This window comes from Notechis scutatus, chromosome 5 (genome assembly GCF_049901735.1).
Source record: "Notechis scutatus isolate UNSWTSFEM ecotype Mainland chromosome 5, rNotScu1.2, whole genome shotgun sequence".
NCBI classification, from domain to species: Eukaryota; Metazoa; Chordata; class Lepidosauria; order Squamata; family Elapidae; genus Notechis; species Notechis scutatus.
In genome coordinates, this window is record NC_142013.1 from 33,935,331 (window position 1) to 33,956,993 (window position 21,663).

At 34.5% G+C, this 21,663-nt stretch overlaps 1 protein-coding gene across 5 annotated transcripts in view; it reads right to left on the reverse strand.

The window, feature by feature from the left end:
- Window positions 1–21,663, reverse strand: part of CBLB (Cbl proto-oncogene B) — an 81,840-nt gene that overhangs the window by 55,135 nt on the left and 5,042 nt on the right. For 4 of the 5 annotated variants that reach the window (XR_015749796.1, XM_087966497.1, XM_026663957.2 and 1 more), the window contains exon 3: window positions 17,119–17,369. The exons of the other annotated variant lie outside the window; for it this stretch is intronic. Coding sequence is in view for 3 of the 4 variants with exons in the window: in XM_087966497.1 (XP_087822623.1) it covers window positions 17,119–17,369 (251 nt within the window). In the remaining variant the exon portion in view is untranslated. The remainder of the gene's footprint in view (window positions 1–17,118; window positions 17,370–21,663) is intronic. 5 annotated transcript variants of the gene reach the window in all.

Sequence of the window (21,663 nt, forward strand, 5' to 3'; positions counted from 1 at the left end):
TATTATTTAGCATTGATAAATCCCTGATTTATTTATTCCCTATTCTGTTTCTCCTGATCTTTCTGCTTTTATCTATTGGTACATTTCAATTTCTTTCTGCAGCTTATGAAATCTCATTTACTGGAAAAATGAAATAGTTTCCCTTAAAAGTGCTTCACCTGTACTTTAGATACATCTTTTTGAATCTTTATGATGTCAATTTTCAATTTTCTTTTTTGAAGTCAAGGTGGGGGGAAAAGAGGAAGCTTTCATGTTTGAAAGCATATATCTTACAAATTATAACTCCTAAACTTGTGGTTGTATGGTCTCTTATATCTTACAATTTGGGAGAGTATAACCTTACTCCCTTTCAAATTCTTCTGTCTGGACCAGTACTGCAAAGGAAGCACCAAGCATTCAGTATTAAATTGGTGCTTTCTGCTGGTGTATAGTAGTAAACAATTTGATTGCCTAGCTGAAGCTCCATCACTATGATACTGATTTATTTTCAAAGTTTCAGTTCCAATTCAGTGTAGTGGAAGGAATGATGTTTTTACTTAGATTAAAGAAAGAATGATTATCCTATTCACTTCCATTTTCTTGCTTTTCAAAATAACGCTGTTTTGACCTAAAAAAATTATCTTCCCTTCAAAAACCTCCCTACGTCAAACAATACACTGCTGTTTGCTAGATGCATGGACACAGGAACCATTTTTTCTGTTCCAACCAGATGTATACTGCTTCTAGCTATGAGTACATCTCCTCTGTAAAATCCCACTGAATAAACCTTACTTGATTAGTCAGGAGGATCAGAGCAAGATTTGCTAGCCAAGGGAGGAAGAAACTTGATTTTAGTACAGTTTCCTTTCCATTCTGATGCTCCATTCTTCTGACAAGTGGAAAATATTGATGCTCACCTCCATTAGCAACCTAAGAGCTGTAGGAAAGGGACAGGAAGAGGAGCTGCTCCCTGAATCGAAGGCGCAGGGCGCAGAGTGGAAGGGATGTGTTGTAGGCCTGGGGGCCACCATGTCAGAAACAGCTTTTAGCTCTAGATAACCTTAAACACCAGTTGACGAAATGATCCAAATATCTCCCCCGCCCCAACTTCCCAGCAGTTTTGTGATGGGCAACTCGGCAACTAATGGCAAGGCATATTTTCTCAAGCAGAACAAAATGCCTGCACAGTACATGAAGCAATCACAAGGGCAAGCAGCATAGCAGTCCAAAGACATTAGGCATTACCTATTCTATTGAACTTGGATATCCAGTCATTCAGCCTAATGGACGATATCTGATTCCTGCACTTCCTCCATTTGACTACTAGTTCCTCTCATTTCAGCAGTCAGTCAGTATTCTCTCCATATTAATAATACAAGAAAGAATCCTTATCATCTACTTTATCTCAATCCAAAATGAACTTCTTACTCCCCCCTCTTCATACATTGGTCTGCTACTCTAACCATCCACACTTCCCATGGTGCTAGACCTGAGCACAGATGATTGTTCCTCCATAACAAGTTGCTAGTTCAGATAGTAGCTGAAGTTAGGATGGTCAAAAACTGCATAATTGAATCTGCCGGGCTATTTATTGGCATCAGCAGCACTGTCAATTGAATGGGTCTACTTGTACAGGATTATATTAATCAGCACTGGTATTCTCTTAACTCATAGAGCTCTTATGGATAAAGACGATAAGACTGTTGGTTATTTCCACCATAATGTGAAAGGGAGGCAGATTCTAGACCAGTTCCAAATTATATTCCTCTTAATTTTGGAGACTCATGGCACATTATCAGCTCTAGAAGGGAATGGGGTTTGCTCACCATTTGTGTGGCTTGTCCTGTCTGCTAGTGGGTGTGTTCTTGGTAGTGATTAGATTGATTGTTTAGGTTGTTTGATTGTTTCTTTGCTGTTGATATTTTCTTAATTGGGTTATTGTTTACTTCTTAATTGTTCCTCTAGTTTTAATCTTGGTATTAATCTCTGCTTATCTGGGTTACTTATTGCTGGTGACAAGGCTGGTCTTTTTTTTTTTAGCTTCTCGATTCTCTCTAGTCCTCTGCCTGTTTCCAGGCATGCAGTAAATTAGCAAATTAAGTAATTAAAAGGAATCAATATTGGAGGGCATTTTGTTTCAGTACCTAATGGGGGAGGGGAGGAGAAACATCAACAACATCTTTCCCTTCCAGCAGTTTTTGTTTGTTTGTTTATTCTTTATTAAAGAAATGTGGGTATCTGGGGTTCGTTCTGAAATTGTCACCTTTGCATGCAGACATCTGACCTCCCCAAAGCTGGCAAGTTTGCAGGCTCCTGATGGTCAGTTGATTGGGCAGAGGCCCAGTCTGCAAGCACAGCTTCATGGGTCAAGATAGAGGCTTTTTTGGAAGTCTCTCTGGCATTGGAACATTCCCCATCTGGACTGTTTTTGCAAAGCTTTTTGCTGCTTCCCTGTCTCCTTTATGGACCCAGCAGGTTAGTGACCTGGGCCTTCCCCACCCATGGGTTACCCCATGCTCACTTAATGACCCACGTTTGTATAAGACTGGCATCAAGAGAGCAGGGGGTAAGGATCATTAAGCAAGGTTGTCTCACTTAATGGCTGTCACCACTTGCGACTGTAGGGCAGGATCCATTAGGGCCATAGACTGAGGACTACCTCTATATCTTTTGCAGTTTAACTTAAATTATTTCCCTAACTTCTAATGTTTTGCAGTTATTGTTGTTGTTTTTTAAGAAAACTGTTTCAGGAGATTAAGTATGTGTACCAATGTTACCTAAAGAACAACATTAATATATTTTTATAAATGACTATTACTTTTCAGTAATACTTTTACAAATGCCATTTTGACAGTATATGAAGCAAAACTATGTTTTATTTTTATTTGTATTCCATCTTTATTTTGTACAGGTATGTATATAATGTTCCTTCCTCCTGTGAGCTTGCTTGGACTGAGAGAGAATGATCTAAAGCAGAAGTGTCAAACTTGTGGCCAGATGTGTCATGCACTGGCCATGCCCACGTCCGGTTTAGCGAAGGGAAAAAAAGTCATGATACGTCATGTGACGCAGCGAGTGTGACACCCCTGGTCTAAAGTCAACCAACCAAGTTCTACAACTAAAGGAAAACTAGAACTCAGTCTCCCAGTTTCTATTCCAGAATCTTTAGAGAAACACTGATTTTCTTCATATAAACAAGTCAGAATTTATATGGTATGTTATCTGAGTTAGAGCAAAGCACTTTTAGAGTATGTGTAATACACATACATAAATCAAGAAGAAATCCATTTCTTATTCAGTTAGTATATTCTTCAAAAAAAGCACTTTGTGCAAATCAGAGGGCTAAGTTCAACATATTCCTTGTAGTGTATAACAAGATATAATTGTGGAAATTTGAAAGCTCAAGCTCTTTTGTCAAAATTATGAAAACGGCATTGTGTTGCTATGCCACAAACTCTGCTCCTCTTTGGTGAATATGCATGTAATGTCACAAAAAAGGTTGAGCTTTTATTTATTTATCACATTTGTATAGCTACCCATCTGACAAGAGTTTGCCTCTAGGTGGAATACAACAATCGATGACCTTAATGCTGGAGTCTATCTCTGCAATGCATTTCAGGAAAGCAAGTTGTGTCTGTTCCAAAAAGAATAAATTATATATTCTCCTAGTTTTGCACCATATGTAACCATAGGTAAAATACTGGTGGTTTTGATGACTGGAATTAGTACGCAGGAATTAATAGCTATGGCTGTTGAGTTGCATTGAGTATTGCCTATAGTCCTTTAAAAAAACTCTTAAAATGTGGGAGCCAGGAACCGTAATAGCAATTCCTAGATATAGTTAGACCTTTATCTGGTTTATATGTCCCCTACCCAAATTCCAGTTATACCTAACCCATCTCTTCCCAGAGGTAGACTTATTTACACTTAGTCAAGTATAAAAACTACATACTTCACATATTTTGTGCAATAATCACATAATACATGTGATGTCACTTGCCTTCCTTGTCCTTCCCTGATGACAGAAGACCAAACTTGAATGTAGCATGGATTAAATACAAGGCATTTGACTCCCTAAAACATGACTGGATAGCCAAGGGTCTAGAAATAAAAGGAGTTAGTAGGAACTTCAGAAGTTTTGTGTAAATTTCAATGGCACAATGGAAGATGCGGTTGCTGGTCAATGGTGATAGATAAGTTAATATCAAGCAAGGAATCTTTCAAGAAGATTCACTATAACCAGTACTATCTGTTGTTGCACTGATTACTCTGTCAACAATACTGAGTAACAGGCCATGGATTTCAAACATCAAAAACATCTGTCAGGCTTTTCCACATTATTAACATGGATGACCTGAACCTGAATGGAAAAACACCATCTGAAATAGAATCACTGCTCAACACTGTTCATCTATACAGCTAAGATACTGCAATGAAATTTGGACTGGAGAAATGTGCCACACTCACCATCAAAACTGAAGGAATCAAGATGCCCTACGAGAAATAACATCAATAACATCCTGGATTACTGCACATACCTGGGCATTCTTCAAGCTGACAACATCAAGCACACTGAATTCAAGAAATGGGTTAGAAATAAATGCACAGAGAATGAAGAAGCTCTTAAACTCAAAACTCAGTGGAAGAAACCAGCAAGGCAATTAATAACTAGGCATTTCCAGTTATTAGATACACAGCTGAAATAGACTCAAGCAGAACTAAAGCCTTTGATAGGAAGACCAGAAAAATGATAAGGAATGATGTCATTCATCCTTGCAGCAATGTTGACAGATTCTATATTACAAGGAAAATAGGTGAATGTGAAATGTTACAAACACATAAGATGGCTGAAGAAGAAGAAAGGGCATTGAAAGAAAATCTGAAAGATAGTAAAGATCCACTGAAATTAGTATACCAGGAAGGTCTACTGAATACTTGAGAGATCAAACTGGCCTATAAGAAAGAGCAAAAGAAGAACAGAAAAGTGACATGGAAAGACAAAATATTACATGGCCAGTATATTTAAAAAAAAGCAGGTAAGGGCTAACAACAGGAAAGATGAAGAGACTGAGAGGCTGATTCTGGCTGCACATAGCCAAGCCTTAAGAACAGATTCAACATCTCACAGACAAAATTACTTGGATTCATTCCTAGCTTGAACCCATGCATGGTGTAGATCATGTGAGATGCCCGGGGAGAGGTCTTGCACAGTTATCTGGGATCAGTTTGATCCTGTTGGTCCTGAAAAAGTGGATAGGGTCTTCAATGTCGTCAGTGTAACCACCTGCCAATTAGCTCCTTGTCCACGTGATTGGTAAAAGCCTCTAAAATGGTGACCAGAAAATAGATCCAAGTAGTGATAAACTCTTTACTGCAGGAGGGGACATTCCCAAAGCTTTTTAAGGAAGCAAAAGTTCTCCTTCTCTTTAAAAAACCATCACTTGATCCCTCCTGCCTGGACAAGTTTCCCATCCTCTTTTTTTAGGGAAGGTAGTGAAAAAGATGGTTGTTCGGTAGCTTCAGAGGGTCCTGGATGTAACAGATTATCTGGATCCCTTTCAGTCAGGATTCAAGACCAGTTATGGGACAGAAATAGTATTGACTGCACTTACTGATGATCTCTAGTGAAAACGGGATGGGGATAGTGCAATCATCTTTGCTCACCTTGACATCTCAATGACCCTTGGCTGGCTAAGGCATTTGGGGCTAGTGCAGTTTTTTACTGGTTTGACGGCTTTCTTCAAGGCTGGTGTTGTTTGGGAGTGAGAAGTCCAGCCCACGATCGCTCCTTTGTGGCATGTCGCAGAGCTTGGTATTCTTTCAGTAACTTTTTAACATCTACATGAAGCCACTAGGTAACATCATTCATCACTATGGGTTGAGGTATCATTAGTACACTGATACTACTTTATAACTCCACCCCTGGTGAGCCAAGTGATGCTATGGTTGCCCTCTTGCGGTGCCTAGAGGCCAAGGGGGACTAGATGGGGGACTACAGGCTTCAGCTGAACCCTTGCAAGACCAATTGGCTTTAGGTGCAGGGAACTTTAAGATCTGAGGCTTTAATATTCTTAGTTCCAGATGGGTAGCACAACTCCAAACATACCCAATCTGTAACTTGGTGTTCTCGACTTGCAACTCCTACTCAAAAAACAGGTGACAGTCGCAGCCAGGAGATCCTTTGCACAATTTCCTCTTGTACAACAGTTGCAGCCTTTCCTGGATAAAGAGTCCCTGTGCTCAGTCACTTAAGCCCTAGTTATCGCATATTTGAACTACTGCAATGCATTCTACATGGGGGTATCCATTTGGAAGCTACATCTGGTGCCGAGTGCAGCAGCACAGGCAGTTCTTAGGGCCTCTAGAGTGGCCCATGTTACATCATGCTCTGTGAACTACACTGGTTACATATTTGCTTCTGGGTGCAATTCAAAGTGTTAATTATTGCCTTTAAAGTCCTGCACGACATGACTCCACATTACTTGAAGAATTGTCTAACCATTATGGAACTGGCCTGCCCCACCCACACCAGCAGAGAGGCATATTGTGGATCTCATCAGTCAAGAAATTTCGGCTAGCGGGGTCGAGAAGAGCTTTCTCTGCCATGGCTCCTGCCATTTGAAATATCTTACTATGAGATGAGATTGGCTCCTACGCTTCTGACCTTCTGCAAGGTCTGCCTCATTATTAACTATGTTTTGTTCCTTCTTTCTGTTTATTAAGCAATAAGCAATAAAAATAAATTAAAACTATAGATTATACATAACTTCTTGGAAATTTCATTGACACTGTAGTTAATACAGTTTTTAATTTTACATTATAAAAGTCATATGTATCTGACAAAGCTATATCCTAAGATTAAAACTCATTTTTACATAACATTTTTAATCTCTATTTTTGCATTTTCACATACTCTGAGGACTTCAAAAGGTAACACAAATTTACAACTATTTTTTCTTATTTCATAAGTATCTTGGAGAATGCACTGTTCCTTAGCAGTATACTTCTGGCAGTGGAAAAAGGAGAGATTGTTGCCATTTCATAAAATTGGAAGGAAAAACTTTAATTCTTCTTATAATTTAATCCCATTTTGGTTGCTTAAAACTTCCTAGCCATCAAAAGAACCCACTTTTATAGGAATTTAACTATCCCATGAAAGACTAAATCAAATGCAAGGTTAAGGCAAAAATTCTTTAAGAATGGAAAGACATTTTCATGTTCAGAAAATGGGAGACTTTCATAGCAAGACTGTTAATGAACCTCAAATAATGATTTACAGATTAAAAATATTTAAAACTCAATAGATACCATTATGTTTTTATAGAAAAGGAATGTCAAAAACAGGACTTAGGGATATAGCTAGTTATCTAGTCTGTTACCCATTCAAGTGCTAATTTGCCAAAAGAAACTGAAACATGGGTCTGCTGTTCTTACCTGCTTTTTAACTAACCACAAAATATATAAACAGGAAATCTGTTCTCCGTATGTTACACTATAGAAAATTGTATACATATGTTTGCTATTTTCACAATGGCAACAAATTTTAATTATTCAAGATTTCTAAGTTGCAACGCATATAACATAAAAATCTCCAAAAATTGGCCGTATAGTTAATCAAAGTCCAAAGATGAGTTTGATTATGTTTCTTCTCTATCATCTCATTTCTGACAATTAAACATCTGGTCCAGATATTAAAAAGGAATACTTTGCTAGAACAATTAATAGCCACTTCATTTCACAAAGTCCTATACATAAATACTATAAAATAATAATACTGTGATTCTTAATAAGCAGGAAAAGATTGAACTTTAAATATTTATAGACATAAATTGTAAGATTCCTTGAAAATCATTTTTAAAATATACAAACTGGGTGAACTATAAATAATACATCTATTTGAGTTTTAATATCTACTTTTAAGGACTCAAGGCAACTTATATTAAGATAAAGTGGTTATATAATAAAAAAGGTTATATAAACATATAAGCAAGAATCTGTTAAACAGCCATGATTTAGTTAAAATTAAAATTTTAATTAAGTTTTTTGCAATCTGATATAATACTCTAGCCTGGTTGAAACAGTCCCTTCATCTTTTTGTGATGGAAATAATACAGCACTGCATCTTCCAGTATCTATAATTTCTTGCTTCATCTAAAACTACCGTTAAAGATTTTTGAACAACTAGGACAAGAAATCAAGTTTAATTTCTCTCTTTTTTGGCTGCCTTGTTCTGAGCCTATTAACCACTTTGCTCAATTCAAATGAAGCAAGAAAACAGAAAATTTCCTCAATTTTCATAGAAAGCTTCCTGGGTTTGGTCCCTGATGAAAGGGGATGTCCAAAAGGCAAGATATGGTCATCTGTATTGAACCATTAAAAGCATTAACATTTTAAATTAAGTTTTTTTATACAAAGAAATCAGAAGTATTTATGTTTCTACCAATGGCAAAACAAACTATAATGGCTCATATGTGATCTCTTCACATAGGGACGGAGTAACAGACAAACAAATACTGGATACAAGAAAGGCATGAGGGACTTGTAGGGCATGTCAAATTTTTCAACTTTCAATTTCCAAACATCAGGGGTACTCAAAAGTTGTGACATACCTTGAAGATTGTAAAGACAGTTTGGTTACTTTAATACGCTTCAAACTCGATTGGATAAAATATGATTTCAGCAACACAGTGGTCAACGCCTGGAATGCTCTACCCGACGCTGTTGTTACAGCCTCAAATCCTCGCAGCTTCAATCTCAAACTGTCTACCGTGGATCTCACCCCATTCTTAAGATGTCTGTAAAGAGTGCGTGCATAAGCGCACCAGCGTGTCTATTGTCCCTGTCTTACTGTCCCCATTTATCTGTATTTACTTCCTTTGTTCATCTTTATGTTCATACCTATACTTGTTATCTTGCCACATGTTTGACAAACAAATAAAATAAATAAAACAAATAATATAATTTAGATGTGCTTGGTAAGTAACCACATAAATATCATAACTTTTTAACATTGTTTCCGTTGGGAGAGGGCAATTATATTTATTCACACCTGTCTCTTTAAGCTTTCAGGAACACAGCTTTAAAACAAACTAAACAACTTGTGATGCCTTGGGTCATCATTTCAGAGATGTTTTTTAATCAGATTCCTCAATATCTTCAATAATGGTAGGCTTCTAGTGTACTTGAGAACTTCTTTAGAAATCAGGGATATATTGCCCATACTGATTTGCACAGCAGTCAAATATCAGGAATTGACCACAGGAAAAGTTTTATAGCCTTTTGTATTATGTCATAAAATAACATAATTTTGATGTCACAAAATATTTTATAAAATTTCAATTCCTTAGGAATTAGGAGTCCCGAATTTTGGACCTATTCTGTAAATTAGCCCATTTGACGTTCTTGGTTCAAAAAGTTTTCCCCTATTATGTACTATTTCTTCTAGTTAAAGGCTGCAGAAAAGAGCTTTTGAAGTATGTACTGTAGATAAAGTATTTTTTGAAGCTATGGTCTTAACAAATATAAGCTCTAACTGAAGAGAGATGCTTCAAAATGATCCAAACAGGATTGTCCAAAGTAAACTGAAGGGGGAGGGGAGAAAAAAAACTAGAGTGGCTACAGGAGTGCAATTTTTATAATGTTTCTTAATGTGGGTTGGGGTTGCTTTTTAATTTATTTTTCAAAATATTTGTGTGTTTGTATATACTTCTTGTCTCTTTACATGTTTTATTTAATGAATGAAAAAGATGTAAAAAAGTTCAATACATTTTAGGTGACATCTCTTTCAAAAAGAAATAATATTTAGAAATGACCTCATTGCATTTACTTTACTTTACTTTAGTGACCACAATTGTGACTTGCAGCTTGGTTGTTAAAAGAAGCTATTTTTAAAATATATTCTTTCTTTTATATATTTTTTGCATTAGTTAATAAAAATAAAAACAAATAAAGCAGGAACGTTTATTTCTGTGTCCAGTGACAAATCCGTTTACTCCTCCCTTCAAGAAAATAGTCTGAAACACCAGCCTCAGCTGAGAAAATTTAGGCAGCCTTTTTCTTGACAATAATTAGCTCTGGTTCCTCTTTCCTGGTAGTCTTCTTTGAGAGACCCACTTATTTGCTGGTAGAAAAATAAGCTGTTTCAAATCCAAGTCTCTTTGAAAGGTTAAAGAAGTTTTACAGCCCAATAACAATAATAAGAGAACCCAATAACAGGGTGTGTATCTGTATGTGTACTCACTGTCTCTTTCATTTTTTCTTTTCACTCTTTAAAATCTCTTTACCCACAGCTCTTCTGAGATCAAGTTTGAAAATACTCCCACTTATTCCCAGTATGGCTGGTGTTTCCTTTTCATCTCAGCTAATGATTTTTTACAGTGGCATCCATTTTTTATTTTTAAAACTGCAGTAAAATTTGTTTTCTACTTATTACCTTTGTTTTCATAACTATGACAAGGATTATAATAATAGAGGTGCATAACAGAAATTTAATCCACCATTATTAGCTCTATCTTATGGATCTTACTACTGTAAAAAGGTGTATAAATCTGAACCATAATCTGATAATGCATCATATGGTATTAGTACGAACTTACTTTTTAAAATACGTTTGTTAGATATATGAAATAAAGGCATGTTGCATATTTACTAGATATCATCTGGCTATAAACTGGCAATGATTAATCATATTCCTAATAGCCTTTGGTATCAACTTTTTTTCTCACTGCTATTAAACTTTTGAAGCTAATTAATTCCATGCAGAATATTATATTAAAAGTAAAAAAGCAACTAATTATCAGGAAGTTATTTTTTTAATCAATTTTCCAATAAAATTATTCTTGCTACATCCTAATGTTAACAATCTGAAAGAAATTTTCATGTTGGTGATCTTCCTTTCATATTATATTTATTATTATATTTATATTCCACCTTTTTCTATGAGAAAACTGATTATTACAACTGAAGACTTCCCAATTAATCTCTTATTTGCAGATTGACCAAATCAGGAAATACAGGTAGTTGTCGTCTTACAACAATTCATTTAATGACCGTCTGAAGTTACAACAGCACTGAAAGAAGTGACTTATGTGCGTTTTTTCACATTTAAGACTATTGCTGCATCTCCATGGCCATGTGATCACAATTCAGACACTTGGCAACTGGCTCATATTTATGACAGTTGCAGTGTCCCAGGTCATGTGATCCCCTTTTGTGACCCTTTGACAAATAAAGTCAATGGAGAAGCCAGATTCACTTAACAACTGTGTAACTCTTAATGGTTGTAAAGGTCATAAAATAGGGCAAAACTCACAATGTCTAACCTTCGCTGAATAAATGATGATCAATCAAGGACTACCTGTACTATTGTGCTGGAATTAATCATAACTGTCTACATAAGAGATAAATTATGCAACAAATATTACAACACAGCAACGCAAGTTCCTCCCCTTTTGTATGTGCATCATAATATCAGTTACACACTCACCGAGTGGGCAAAGCTTGGGTCATAATTCTCGCTTCATTTCCCTGACAAAATTGTTAGTATTCTGTGGACATAGCTGGAAAACATCTAAACATCTTGCAAGGGAATGCAAACCACTACCATATTGTTGTTATATGGATATGACAAATTATCAGAAATAAAATTTGTAGGGAACGTTTCTTCTTAATGTGTTTTTAAGGATAGTTTCTTTCAGATTAAACTATAAAGACTTAAGGAAGATTCCATCTCTTAAAATTTATCTCTGTCTCTCCGTTATTTTGACAACCTACCTAGTGGGGAAAATATGCTAGAGAAACCACTTGGGTTTTTGTCCAGCATACATTATCCATCACCTGGAAGGATGCATACTGAATAAGCAATTTGGTACAGAGAAGGAAATTATGCAAATATAAAAGATTAGGTAAAATATTAGTTATTCTTATGAATTATTACAATGTTTTCTGCATGTGACTGTCCTTAAACTAAACTAACAGCCAGGCATGATATTCCCCTCTGAAAAAAAATCGGGCGGGCCAAAAGAGACCCCCCACCGCGGGCCAAGAAATCGCTGCCCAGCTCCCCTTTCGCACCGCCCGCCCGCCCCTCACACCGCCCGCCCGGCCTCCACTCGCACCGCGTTGCCTCGGGAAGGAAGGCAAAACCAGGAGCCGCTGCTGCCGTTGCAAAGCGCTGCCGCGGCTCTTCCTTTGCCTTTCCTTCCTGAGGCAACAGACTGGAGCCACGCAGAGCAGCGCCGGCGGTAGCAACTCCTGACTTGGGGCCTCCGAGGGAGGGGAAGGAGGAGAAGAAGGGGGAAAGGGGAGCGATTTCCAAAAATCGAATTCGATTTTAATCGGAAGAATATCATGTCTGCTAACAGCCCAAGAATTTAGGCTCATTGTAGCAATTTTAAAAGAGCTAAATGGATTTGAGATGGTAATCAATATTTTAAAATCCCGAATAACACCCAATCACAGTATGGATTGCACATTCCCATTCAGTCTATCCACACTTATGAAATTTTGCAGGTTTTGTCACCCTTTTTTCTTTCCCCCACCCCCTTCACCTAGAATGATTTAAGTTTGTGGTTTTCAATTTATTTGACCTCTGCATGATTATTAATGATTAAAATAATGCAAACTCTTGTATGAAAAAGTATACCTTTTGCTCTAATACGCACTGTCCCCTTTAGCAAAAAAAACTTCAAATAGGTGTTCTAATAATTGTTTTCTATTCTCTGACATTAACTGAGAGGAACTTTTCCCCATTTTGCTATGTATTTTTTTTTCCAGCTGTGCAATGTTTGAAAAGTTCCTTATATGCACAGTCCATTTCAAAACACCCAGACCATCTCAATGTGATTTAAACCTGGGCTTTAATTTGACCATTTCAAAAAGCTTCATTTCTTGGAATGTTTAGTGATATGGTCATATGGCAAGAATGACTCAACTTTTGATTGAGCTTCAAACTTCTGACAGATGTAATCACGTTATCCTCAGGTACTGACAAATAGTGACAAATTCTATAGTGGATTCTATGATGGTATGCCATCTAGGCCTTGATGCAGCAAAGTAGCTTCATATCATAACATTTCCACCATCATGCTTTACTGTTGATAAGATGTTCTTCTGACAAAATGATATCATTGGTTTTCATTAAACATGTCTTCTAGGAAGGTGACCAAATATGTTTTTGCCTTGTGTAACCAAAGCACATTATTTCAGAAGTTGTGGTATTTGCCTAGATCTAATTTGTTGAGTTCTTTCCAATAGTAGACTCATAAATTTTACATTAATAACGATGACAATTCTCTTATGTCAAATAATAAAACTCTGGGATTTTTAGAAACTTTTTTCAACATCCGGAATTCTATTCTTAGGGTGAACTTGCCGAGCCAAGCTAAAATTGTTTTAAATCTTTTCCACTTGTACATGATCTTTCAGATAGTGGAATAACTGATATCCAATTGTTTGACAATCTTTTAAAATCCCTTCTGAGGCTCATAGGCATCTTTAACTTTCTTTCAGAAAGGCTCAGAGAGGTCTTGTAATCTAGGAATGGTGATATCACACATAACAAAAAACAAATAAAACTAAATGTCTCATGTTTAAATAAGACAGATCCTTTCTAGATCTTCTCTAATGATGTTTTAATCATCAGTATCTAGTCTTTTGCATTTGATTCTGATTTTATGTATCTTGAGTAGTGATAAATTTAACAGTGTATTTATTTTTTCCACATGCAAAATCTGTGTTTATGTGTATTTAAATTATGCAGTGGAATACCAAATATAAAAGTACATATTTATTATATTCCATCCCCTTTATATGTTAATATTATTAAAATGAAGATCAAATATCTATGTTGAAATATGTTAAAAGTAAAATGTTAATGAGTATACTTATTCAATTTTTCAATGGCACAACTGTACAACATTTTTCTAAAATCACATACCCTATTTTTCATCTTAACTACAGGTATAAGCTAAATAATCATCCAATATACTTTTGTTACCAACCAAGGTTTTCATGATTTCAAATTAAAGAATGATCATCTAATTCTTTCCATTTAATTATATAGTTGAACTAATATAGATCTTGATGTTTCCAGATGAAAGAAAAACTGTAAAAACATTATTATAGAAATCCTATTGTGCAAAACTTGAAAATTAAGATGTTTTAATGACAGAATAACATAAAGATTCTTAAGCAATTATCATTAATTCTCTTATGCATATACAAACACAGAGACACTGGGAAGAAAAACACTCTACCATATAAAATTTTTCAGAACTAGAGAAACAATGTGCCACTTCAAAGTGATTGCCATACATATTTGTTTATTTCATCTTCTTACATAAATAGCCACCCTTTCATATTTAAAATTAAAACAATATGTTGTAAGTTATTCAATGAAGTTAGCTTCATTTGTTTGAAGTCTGACAATGCTTAGGCACCAATTATTTTGGTCTTAAGTGATTGGATATATATACCTACTGGCAAACGATAAGTTCTACTGAAAAATGTTTACAGCTCCATTAGTCTTAACAGATAAATGATCTGTGACAGAAAAGGAAGTCTGAAACTCAGAGACTGAGCAAAGTGATAATAAGCCAGCCATAGTTTATTGACATATAAAGTAGAATGGTTTTAGTCTTAACCAAGATTTTTCTTTGTTCATGTTTCTAGTGACAGTGTTCCATTACCATTTCAACAAATCATATTCATCAGTTTCAGGCAAACTATTAGCATGATTACAATAGTAAGTTATACTGAGATGGTTTCTGTCAGGGTTCCGACCGATGCCCTAATTAAATCATGATCCTAGAGCCAAGTTTGATTTTATTAACATTTCTACATTAAACAGAAATAAACAGAATCTGAAATCTTCTATTTTATGTACTTTCAATTTTGTTAGTAAGTTGGGCTCCTAATTAATTAAAATATTTAAATTACTAAAAACATAGTCAGGATGTAGTTGAGTTGATATGTTATTAGTCCAAGCATTTCCAACGCCAGATTGTGTTATCCAATAAATTTGGTATGAATTTTATTGGGATAAAATTTGTTCAAATTATATTTGAAAAAAATATTTATTCATGTGTGAGAAGACAAAAATCATCCTTCCTCTATTGATGGCAATAATATTATGTTTCTGTTAATATATACTACCTAATCTTGCCTTGGCCACTTAAAAAAAAGAAAAACTAAACTTCTGTCCAGTATATTAATACTTTCCTCTTGATTTGCAGTGCCCTTGTAACTCCACCAGACTACTTCTGTACCCAGGAGCATATGTCATCAGATATTTGATTTGGAAAGCAATTTTTAGTATCAGTCTACTTTTGCCAATTTAGAATTACTAATGAAGACATAAAAATGGTTGATGGCTTCTATGTTTTAGGATCTATCAACAACAGTAAAGGAACAAGCAACCATAAAATATGCCACAAACTATCCATTGACAGAATAGGCCATGAAAGCCCTGAAAAAGGTATTCAGATGCCATCATTCTATATCTATATCAGTTACCTCAAAAAAGCTAACTGACAAAGCGCATCCAAAATCTAGGATACTTGATTCCCATGGAATAAAATGTTTGGCAAATTTTATAAAACAGTTTATGATATAAAAATTATCAAAAAGAATTTATGACAATATAAAATGTCATAAAAAGTCTCCCGTGGTCAATATTTGAGTGAGTTATATAGTTCAATATGAGCTACTTTCAAGACAGGTTCTCCCTGAATTTGTAAGAACTTTTCATGTATACTAGAAGTTTTGCCATTGTTGAAGGCAGTGAGGAATCTGGTAAGGAAATGTCTCTAAAATGATAACTTAATGAATTAGATTGTCTAGTTATTCAATAACACTTATGTGCTCTGTATGGAACTCAATGTAATATCTCAGGCACTAATACACTTCACCTGCGCTTTGCATTGTCATTTTTACTTCTCATGGCACAACACTTATACATAGGCAAAATTTAACTAGTTTTATAAATGATGCAAAACAACTGAACATATCCAAAGCAGAATAACTTCAATTTACTTAGCTTGCTACCTGAAGTGTAGCCAATTAGTAACAAGTGACTTAACCTTTAAATATAAAACTGTTTCTGTGTATATCCATTTGATGTTTAAGTCTACTTATGGGGGGGGGGGACCTAAGCTCTTTCAAATATGAAATGATGGATTAGGCCACTTTAAAGTCAGAAATCAAGAAATCCTTTCATGCAATGAAAGGATAGAACTACTAAGTTCTTCCACTGAGTTTTTCATGCTTGCCACCCACTTTCCTGTCTCAAAGTCAAAAGGTTTTCCTCATTTTTCAGCATTTATTTTTAAAAGCAACGCTTCTAATTATCTACTTAGCTAATAACTTTATCCAAAATAGGAATGTTTAGTATGAAAAAAAATCCTTTCTATAAATGAAGTTAAAACATCAAATAGGTGGGTACCTTTTTTCCTGTATCATAAAAATTCTTAATTTTAAATTTTAAAAATGCCTGGTACTCATTTTAAATTATGAAATGGCTCTAGCAGACAAAAAAAGATGGCATTTAAATTTCTGTTAATGATATTAAGACATTAGTTATGAAAATATAGCTGGAATATAAATAAATATAAATATACCTGGAATATTAACTAAAGAACATATATTTTAGATTATAATCATTATTTTATATATATAAATATATATATAGAAATATAACTAGTTCCATAACCGACTTCAAAAACTTCATCTAATACTATTAGCTCACAGGAAAACAAGCGTCAGCACTGACATTTAAAAGCCTTCCCAAACATATAATTAAACTGCAACTGGTCTAACAATATGCAAAACTATTTTACAAACAAATGAAACTAATTATATTACAAACTGGTATTTCCAAACAAATTAATATTTATTTGTGCAAAGTCTAAGGATCCAAATCAAACCTCAATTGTGGCTCTCTAGGAAAACACGTCAAAAGGCTATCAAGTTGAACAATATAAACTTGCACATACATTAAAATGTTATGTATTTTCACTCTGAATAGCAAAAAAAGCCTGATGAATTTTGTTCAGAAAGCATATAGAATGTTCCTAGAGAAAAAAAACGTAAATATATACTAAAAGAATTAAACAGTTTAGATAGATATGTAAATTATCTTACCTGTCCTGTGATTGTTCTTCATACATTCTTTCTTTTCCCTCCTTAAAAAGTCTTATAGCTCGTTTTGACTTTTTCATGAGGCTATCAATATAGATTTTAAAATATTCATTTTCACTGAGCTGTGAAAGTTTCTGGTTATCATCATACTTGCCCAAAATAAGTCGCAAGTGTTGGTACGTATCCGGTAAAATGTCAAGTATGTAAGGTGGGCTATTTTTCAATTGAAGTTTGGGATTCTGACACAGTCTGACCTACAATTAAAGAATAATGTACATAAATTTAACAATTAAGTTCACCTATCTCAAAATTTATTGTACATGAGTAAGATAGTGGTGGAAGGCTTACACCTAAGTTATAACATTATCTAGAACTCAACTGTTCAAATACAGAAACCTATCCCATAGAAAAAAAGTCCAGTTGCTTCCTCAAAAAGCAGCTTTGGGACAACCATAACCTGGATGACTGAGAATCTCTATGGACTTACAGAGACATATTATGAATCCAGTCAAAAACATTGTTGGTTTCCAACTGAGAATGACTGTAGAAAGAATTTTAGTATTATTGATCAACAAAAAGAGAAAAATAAAAATAGCAAGATGTAAAGACAAAATTGATTGAGATTATTGAATAAATACAGCACCTTATTGATGACACCTCAAAAATGAGGAAAGAACTATATTCATCTCTTTTCTTCTATGTATTTGTTTTCACATTTTCCTTCCATTACAAGCCATAAGAAGTATTTAACTGTTCACCATCCTGATAGAAATTTCAATTTCCACACCGGACATGGTATAGAACTGTTTATCTATTTAAACCACAAATCTGCCCAAGCAGTTCGTCACAACTTATCTTACAGTTGTTATTTTACTGTATATCTCACCTTTGTAGAAGTCAGTACAGCATGTACTGACTTTCTATTTATCACCAAAACAACTTTGTAAGGTAGGTTGAGCTGAGAGACAGTGGTTTCCCTCAAATCACCCAATGGGATTCCATAGTATCCAAATACCATTATCTTTATATTGTTTTATCTTATTAGTAAGCTTCTCAAAGTCGTCAGGGTTGGATAGCCTCCAAATTCAGCAAAACAAATACATAATAAAAATTCTATTTTTTAAAAGAATATATAGAAATGAAAATAGGTGTCTGTCATTACACAGATAAGTCAAAACCTTACACATGTTGCTTGTGTGTAACAAGTATTCCATCTGATTAAAGACATAACAAACCCCATGAAAGAAAACAGGGCTCTTCTTTTACTCCACAGGCCAACAAACTTAAACCGAAGAAGTAGCACAGCTACCTATATCAATAAAGGTTCTTGCAAAGACCAAAGCCAATTAAAAGAAAAAAGTATACTGTCAGTATTTTGTCTTTTAGCAAAACATATGTTGTGTGCAAATAATATACAAACAATTCAATTAATGATCATTTGAAGTTACAACACTAAAAAAGTGACTTACAATTGATCCTCATATTTACAACCACTGTAGCATCCCTATGAGGAAAAAAATTACGGTACTTGGTAACCAACATGGGTTGTAGCATGCCCAAGTCATACAATCACCATTTGAGACTTTCTCAGCCAGCAAAGTCAATAGGGAAAACTAGGGTTGTTTAACCACGTGATTCACTTAACAATTGCAGGGATTCACTTAAAAAACATGATAAAAGGTCATAAAATCACTTAATAATTCCCTTGCTTGGTAATAGAAATTTGGTTCCAATTATAGTTCTAAGTTAAAGACCATCCTACCAAGTTTCCTTTTCAGCTACTGGTACATTTCAGCTATTGTGTAGTTTTGTCTGTTTTTTTAAAATGTTTTAATAAATAAACTAATGTTTCAGCTGAAAGGAATCAGTCCAAGGATCATATTTGGGGTTTCTGAGATTATTTTCTAATTCAACTTTCATATAGTTGTATTATTTTATAGTTTCCATGAACAAGATGACCAGAAAGCACACTCATTTTATAATAACAAGATGTAGTAACATAAATTTTTTACAAATTGTTAATCCCCTGTTCAAGAACATTTTAGTCTAAAGACTGAGTGTGTATTTTGGTATAAGTACCATAGTACAGTATATAATTAAGCAATAGGTCGCATTTAGCTAATAATAAACTGCCCCATTTTTAAAAGGCCAAGATTTCTATTTCTTGAAAAAACAACTTTTTTAGATTTTTCAAGGAAAAGAAAGAGAAATTCTACACACCAAATTACTACCTGCATACTTCTATGTGGATATCTAACTGCAATTGCACCATGGAAAGCAGCCCTTGTAAATCTGTCCTTAAACAGTTCTTCATAAGGACCAGCTTCATTCTAGATTAAGACTGCATTGCGGAACAATGTTCCTTTAAAATGTTTCATTGATTCCATATTTTATAAGGAACAAAGTCAAAAAGTCCCAAAATAATTTTTAAAGTATGAAACTATAAATTAAGTCTTTATATGGATCTTAAAGTAAAAAGCAAATTGGCCAGACTTAGTAGTCTGGACAGACACAGACTTCAGAGGATAATTAGGACTGCAGAAAAAACAATTACTACCCACGTGCCTTCCATCGAGGACCTGTATACTGCACGAGTCAAAAAGAGGGCTGTGAAAATATTTACAGACCCCTCACATCCCGGGCATAAACTGTTTCAACTCCTTCCCTCAAAACAATGCTATACAGCACTGCACACCAGAACAACTAGACACAAGAACAGGGTTTTCCCAAAAGCCATCACTCTGCTAAACAGTTACCTCAACACTGTTCAACTATTACAAAGTCTGCACTACTATTACTATTAACCTTCTCATCACTCCTTATCACCCATCCCCTCCCACTTGTGATTGTAGGACTGTAACTTTGTCGCTTGTATCCTTACTATTTATATTTACTGTAGTATGATTTGATTACTGATTGTACCCTATGACTATCATTAAGTGTTGTACGTTATGATTCTTGATTCTTAATGAATGTATCTTTTCTTTTATGTATACTGAGAGTATTTCCACCAAGACAAATTCCTTGTGTGTCCAATCACAGTTGGCCAATAAAGTATTCTATTCTATTCTATTCTAGTAGCAAAGATACATTAAAATACAATAAATATATACTTTATCACAGCTAAGAATTTTTTCTTATTATCATTCTATTCAATACCAAAGGATGCTAATAAAAAATATGTTTACACGGTAAATGAAGCAGGCTTCCTTAGCACAGGAAATCAGAATGGCCTCACACCCATTACACCACTTCCTCCTGTGCAGAGTTAATGACTTTCAGGTGCGAAAATCTGGCCAGAATAAAATTGGGTCAGTCAGATTAGATAGATAGATAGATAGATAGATAGATAGATAGATAGATAGATAGACAGACAGACAGACAGACAGACAGACAGACAAGCAGATTCCAAAATATTTTAAGAATTTTTTTTAATCCAAATAGATTAGATTATATAAAAATCATGTGTCTATTAGCAATATGAAATGTCAGTTTAAAAAAAAACAGTGAATAGATTTACTGATGACATTTTAGTTTGTTGAGCTGATAGCTGCAATTTTGTCAAATTTTGATAAAATTACTAGTTTTCTTTATACAATATTTCTCGAGTGTAATTCTCTATTAAGAGATCCTTCTATAAAAATGAAATAAAAAACAAATATATCTTTACTTGGCACTGTTAATTCTGTAAGAATTCTGTCCATACATCAGGAAAGCTTTCAAGTTGGGAAACTACTGAACCAGGTTACAGATTGTTTTATTCATTAGTTACTGTGTCCTGTTTCACACTAACCAGTTTACAGACCATAATATATGACTACATATCACACCAAGCCCCATTTCCCAACTCACATTCCTTAATATAAACTCAGTCATAGTCAAGGTACATAATTTTCTATTACAAGATGTAGCAACAAATCAGGAAAACTGGAACTACTAATTTGAATTTGGACAGGAGACAATCAGGGAAATACCAGTGATGTAAGCTAGAATGGTATCATAGAAATAACTGCTAGATAACAATAGCTACATTTTGTTGTGAATTACTGTTTATTAAGAAAAAGCAATGTACAAAATTAGACATTGCCTATTTATAGAAGATATTTAAAAAAATCTTTTACTTATGTTTATAAATCAGATGTTTCTGTTTAAAAATATTAATGTGAATATAAATATTGCTTCAAATATGGAAGTTTTATATCACAAGAATATATCTCTACTCTCTTCCATTCAGCTTTCAAAAGATCTTTCTAACAATCATGATATATATCAGACTGAGGGATTGCTACATAGGTTATCATAAGTTTGAAAAAAAATATTATAAATTAGATGGAGAGGAAAACAATTCTGAGAAACAAATTCATATATCAGAACAATATATTATTCAGGAGAGCACACTGAATTGTAGTGGGCACAGGGCAAGCAGGAGACCAGAAGTTGTTTTTTGAACTTCCAGATCTTAGAACTTTGCCCAATATATGAAGGCTCTTAAAAATTATAATGATAGTGAACCAAATGTTTAAACAAATTAAATGTTTTCTTATAGTT